Genomic DNA, 6000 nt, shown 5'->3' with positions numbered 1-6000 from the left:
TAAATTTGTTTGCCGACATTCTTATAATTTTTAATTCATTCAAATAAAATTTACGACTTTTCTATAATAGTAATAATATTTTTTTCAAAATTAATAATAATAAAAATATTAAAAATATTAAAAATAAAAATAAAAATAACACTAATAATAATAATAATAATAAATTTACTCTTCATATAATGGAGCGTAAGCTCAAACATCATGTGAGTTACGTAGATGCTTACGTTAGAAATTGTTCTTGGATGACTATAAAGTCTCTTCATTCACTTCCTCTATTAATGGCAGTTTCCTTTCATTTGCTAGGCTGAGCCGAGAACTCGTACACACACCGAGTCCGTCATTCTTGAGAAGCAAATTAAATAAGAACAAGAGAGATGGCAACATTGAAAAGGATCAAGCTGGGGTCACAGGGTCTTGAAGTATCAGCACAGGGACTTGGATGCATGAGCATGTCTTTCGGCTACGGCCCTCCAAAGCCTGAATCGGACATGATCGCCCTCATCAACCATGCCGTCAACACCGGGGTCACTTTACTCGACACCTCCGATGTCTATGGACCCCACACCAACGAAATCCTTCTGGGCAAGGCCTTGAAGGCGGGAGGATTACGACAGAGAGTTGAATTGGCCACCAAATTTGGCGCCAGCTTTAAGGACGGCAGTTTTGAGGTTCGAGGGGATCCTGATTATGTGAGAGCTGCTTGTGAGGCCAGCTTGAAACGCCTTCAACTTGAATCCATTGATCTTTATTACCAACATCGCATTGATACCAGCGTTCCTATTGAAGCTACGGTATTTCTCTTTAATTGTTTTTATTTCTGAATATTTTTCTGATTAATCTTGATCGTCGATGGCCATGATGATAGTTAGAGAATTTTTCTTTTACTTGATGATATATTTTCCAGAATCTGTGACAGGCATATCCAAAAATCCCTAAAACTTCAGCATAAACCCACTAAAATTATAGATTAGACATGTTACTGATGATACCGTCATGCTCATTATGTGCATTGACATCTTGCAATGGTCTCTTTCGTAGTTGGATGCCGACAATGCTAATAGTGGGTTCTGTCCCTGCATTCTAGCTGAAAATTTTCTTGCAGTCGTGCACTCATAATTCTTTTCTTTGCTAGATGGGGGAACTCAAGAAACTAGTTGAAGAAGGTAAAATAAAGTATATAGGTCTGTCTGAGGCCTCTGCTTCAACAATCAGAAGAGCTCACGCTGTTCATCCGATAACAGCCGTGCAGGTGGAGTGGTCACTGTGGTCAAGAGATGTGGAGGAAGAGATTGTTCCTACCTGCAGGTGAGGCATTGATGAGAAAAACTAATTTCCTTTGGAGATCAAAATAACCGAATTAACCTTAGGCTGTTTATGGGATGCCTTAGATATCCAGATTCTGATCTTATCATTCTAATGGTTCAGAGAACTTGGCATTGGGATTGTTGCTTACAGTCCTCTAGGACGGGGATTCTTTTCCTCGGGGCCTCAGTTGGTTGAGAGCCTTACAGATGGTGACTTCAGAAAGGTAGGTTCTTTTCTTTTTTAATATAGAGTGTGTGATCTGTATAATACCTGTCCAGTAAATAACCAATTGTACAAGCAAAATCTTTTACAGTTTGGAAAGGAAGGAATGTCACAAATCACATTTCCTCCTTCGACAGTTATATGCGTTACAGAATAATATAAAACCGTTCTTGAAAACTCACCTAATAAACTTTTAAGTAACGAGTTTTTGACAATATATTGGTTAGCTTAGATGCCTCAAAAAATAGTCTCTTCCATCTTATGGAGTGGTTTGGTGGTCTAAACTCCATAAAAGAAACTTGCACAAAGTAAAAGTTTAGCTTTGAGATCATTATATTTTACTTAGCAGTTCTTTCACATTTGCATTATTCCTACAAATATGCTATACACTTGGGTTGCTTAAAGGTTCAATCAAATAAAACACAGATTTACAGGATTTCCTTGTGTTAGACAGGTGGCTTTAGTTTGTCCCATGCATGTCCAAACAAAAAGTTCTGCATACTTAATGTTTTGCTTAAATATTTCTCTCTGATATTCAATCTTCAGTACTTCTGGATTCCTAAAATCTGCTCACTCGCCTTGTACATGGGAATTTGGCGTGCTTGCACCTATAAAAACTGCGTGGTATACAATATCATGATGGTTTGCGTTTAGTACTAGGATTAATGTTTTGGTATGGCAAAAAGGACATGTTACAAGTACATCTGGAATGTTGCATAAACTGTAATCTATGATGCGTTCTTCTTGATGAGTTGTTTCAGGCTTAGCTGCTGAAATTAACTAGTGTTTCAATTGTCTCAGGATTTCCCTAGGTTCCGACCTGAAAATCTTGAACATAACACACAACTATTTGAGCGGGTTAAGGAAATCGCAGCAAGGAAACAGTGCACTTCATCGCAGCTGGCGTTGGCCTGGGTACACCACCAGGGTGATGATGTATGTCCTATTCCTGGAACCACCAAGATCGAAAACTTCAACCAGAATGTTGGAGCTCTGTCTGTCAAACTAACGCCAGAAGAAATCGCTGAACTCGAATCAATAGCTTCTTCGGATGCTGTAAGGGGAGATCGGTACGGCCATGGCATGCCTACATTCAAGGATTCAGATACTCCACCTCTTACATCATGGAAAGCTGTATAGAAGGCATGCTGCCATGCCATGCTGTCTTGCTTCTACTCGGGGATTTCAGCTCCCTTTGAAGTTTTCGAAAATTGTGAGAGTTTGTAAACCATCTGAACTTCTTAAGAGAATAAGAGTTTGTACACTATCTGAACTTCTGAAGAGAATAAATGTTTTCGTAATCTAAAATTATTGCAACTTTCTTTTAGCTTTGCTATAAAAAGATGGTGTTCCTTAGTTTGTCCTCATAGAAATTTCTAAATGTTGAGAGTGATCGGAACCTCTGTGTTATACCTGTCATACTCGATTTAGGGACTTACCTAGAAAATAGTTGTTCAATTATTTTATTAAAGCCGTATCATTTATTTATTTTTTTTATTGAATCAGCAGGCTAGGTTTGAATTAGATTTAGCGAGATTAAGTGGATCATTAAAAATCTTGTCGGATTTAACTACTATATTTTATGCTAAAAACTAGGCTCCGGTTAAACTCGAAATTCCAAGTTTTCCATGTAAATCTTCCAATCCATACTTTGATTTAATATCTATGCTTTATGCATAGTGGAAAACAAGTCGCGGGGTTTGTGATCATGCACTAATTGAAGGTTGTATATAGTCTAGCATTTGCATGTCAATGGCTGTTTGCGTTGGGATTTCAATGTGCATCCAAAAGAGAGTCATGTGTCATTGCCTTGACTTGTTAGTTTAATATATTATGTAGTTATATAATATTATTATTATATTTGTGGAAATATATATTTGTTATTAATAAAAAGTTAATTTATCATTAATATTTATATAATATTAGATTAATAATCTAATATTTGATTTATGAATCTAGAGTAAAGAAAATGTTTATGGTAAAAAAATATTTTGCAAATGAAATTATAAAGTTGTTATAATTATGGGATTACTATTGCATCAAAACATTGATCTTAAAATGTTTATGGTCGATGCTCTCTTAAATATTGAATAATTTTTAGAGTCGGAGAGATTAGTACATATTATGTTCTTTTCTTTGTGAAAGGAAGTGGTTGTTCTCAGAAACTGAGGTACAAAGGATATATAGAACTAATATGTAGGTGCTTATCATAGGATATATATATATATACTAACTTTATAAAGAGATCATATATGTTTATGGAAATGTTCATATATTGGTTGTGTAAGTAATCCTTAGACTTGAGACACTAAGTTATCTTATATAAAAAAAATGTTATGCTTTGATGTCATTACATGTTATCTTAATGAAGGAGATGAAATGGAAAACATTAGGTATAACATGAACTATATGAAGGTATTTGAGTGATCAAGAGAGAATTCATAATCCTAGGAGAATTGAAAAAAATATTGTATATGTTATGAAATAGTATTGACTGAGAAATCATTGGTCAAGGTGAAATGAGATTTGAAAAGAGTTAAAAATTACGAACATAACGGGTCACATATATTAAGAACTATTAGATAAAAATTAAACCGGGATAATTAATCAAGTGTGACTTGATTGAAAATAATTTTAGAAATTAAGCATTGAAATGTATTTATTCCAAAGATTATAATTCTAGTCTTAGAATAATCAAGTAAGGACCTGATTCATTAAATTTCTAAAATTATCCTTAAATAATATATGGATATTATTTAAGGGGTAAATTGATAATTACCAATTTATAGGGAATAAATAATATATTGTGCCTCTTATTTTTTTAAGGAGTGGTTGTCTATTAAACAGAAAAACTATGTAAGTCACATAATAGAGAGCTAGCACTCTAAGCATAGAAATCTCTCTCTCCAAAACAGGGATTTCAAAGATTTTTCACTAGTGGTTCGTGTGGATTATCATTGGAGGCCGAACAATTGAACGCCTTGTGGTTTGCGACAACATTTTTTTAAAGAATTATTGAAAGTCGAAGAAAATTAAGTCTTCGGGTAATAAATTCCTAAATAACTCTAGATATGTCTAAAATATATAGAACTCTTGGGTAATTTTGTTTTATTATTTCTGTTACGTGTATAACATTCAGGAACCCAACATTACTTTCATATGTAAAGCAAGATTTATATTTTATTGGTACATGTGGTTTGTGATTAATACTTAAAAGTGTATTTTTATCAAGGTTTTATATTATCATTTTGCACTTGAAGTATCAATAACTCCTTAACTAAAACATGTTTTAAAATAACATACCTAATAATATAAGATACTTTTAATTTATGGTAAATGTTCATCTTAAATGCAGGCATATCACATAAATAAAAAGATTGATTAATGAGTTTAAGTACTAAAATTAAAAAGATAAAGAGATGGCCAAACTTAAAAAAGAGATGTTGGTGCAGTCCAAACTGGAACACTGTTTGGTAATTGGGTCATAACTGGAGCTCTAGATATCGGATTTAGGTATGTTTTATATGGATGGAAAGCTAAGACATAGGCCTAAAAGTTTCATGGGAGTCCAAGATTTAAAAAGGTCGTTTTCAAGTCCAAATTGTAGCAACAATGGAGAAGTCTGAATCTATCCTGCAGCCCAAACACTGCTTAGTGTTTAGCCCATATCTTGAGTTCTAGAAGTCCAAATGACCTCAATTATTTTTTTCTGGAAAGCTGAGATAATTTCCTATAACTTTCATGGTAAAGTTGGTTCAAATTCTGACGTTATCAATGATTTTTTGTTCAGACAAGAAGATAAGGATTGTCACCAAGTCAAGATGTGGCCACCCACTCAACAATTATTCATCAAATCAATAGTTCCAAATTTTGACCTATAAAAGAAGGCATTTGCCATGTATGTAGGCATCTTGGTTTTCAGATCAAGATCATGCTCTTGCTTTCTCTCTTTGTATTTTTGTAATGCGTAAGTTTGCTTTCATTAATATCTAGTTTATGCCTTTCATTTCTTTTCCTTTACTTAGTTAACTTTATCTTATTTATGTTTTTATCTTGTTTATTTATGTTTCTTTCTTTCATTATGTTTAGTTAAGTTTATTATGTCTAGGTGAAAAGGTTACACTAATGGTGTAAGAATAAATATAGTATAAACTTAACATGGATTTTAATATTGGATACTAACATGTTTTATATTTGTTATCTTGTTCACTTTTAATACTTTGCTTGTTAAATGGTTAATCTAGATTTATGTTGTCTAACCCTTGGTACAACAAATACTTGACACTTTCATAGCCCAAACCGTATGGTATAACCGACACTTGTGCTATGAAAGGAACTTGATTTGTTGTTAACATAAGTTATAATCATGAATGCCTGACAACATTTACAAGTATTAGCATTATTCGAATAAGATAACTAATGTAATTATGTTAACAATTTATAATCTGATTGAAACCTCCTTTGTGTGTGGTT

The 6000-nt window shown here is 33.4% G+C and overlaps 1 protein-coding gene across 1 annotated transcript; it reads left to right on the top strand.

The window, feature by feature from the left end:
• The first annotated feature begins 270 nt into the window (after positions 1-270).
• On the top strand, positions 271-2883 carry LOC133692653 (probable aldo-keto reductase 2). The gene is made up of 4 exons (XM_062113746.1): positions 271-791; positions 1133-1305; positions 1426-1528; positions 2329-2883. The coding sequence occupies exons 1-4, from the start codon at positions 375-377 to the stop codon at positions 2665-2667; spliced, it is 1032 nt and encodes a 343-aa protein (XP_061969730.1). The 5' UTR covers positions 271-374; the 3' UTR covers positions 2668-2883.
• Positions 2884-6000: the final 3117 nt, after the last annotated feature.

The sequence above is a fragment of the Populus nigra genome, chromosome 4 (genome assembly GCF_951802175.1).
Source record: "Populus nigra chromosome 4, ddPopNigr1.1, whole genome shotgun sequence".
NCBI classification, from domain to species: domain Eukaryota; kingdom Viridiplantae; phylum Streptophyta; class Magnoliopsida; order Malpighiales; family Salicaceae; genus Populus; species Populus nigra.
Note: the sequence above shows the minus strand (reverse complement) of the source record. Positions and strands in the feature narration are given on the sequence as shown.

Excerpts from the sequence above, each read along its gene's own strand:
- LOC133692653 (XM_062113746.1), top strand. The coding sequence starts at position 375 with ATGGCAACATTGAAAAGGATCAAGCTGGGGTCACAGGGTCTTGAAGTA. Across the intron at positions 1,306-1,425 it reads GAGATTGTTCCTACCTGCAG|AGAACTTGGCATTGGGATTG; the intron begins GTGAGGCATTGA and ends CTAATGGTTCAG. Across the intron at positions 1,529-2,328 it reads CAGATGGTGACTTCAGAAAG|GATTTCCCTAGGTTCCGACC; the intron begins GTAGGTTCTTTT and ends CAATTGTCTCAG.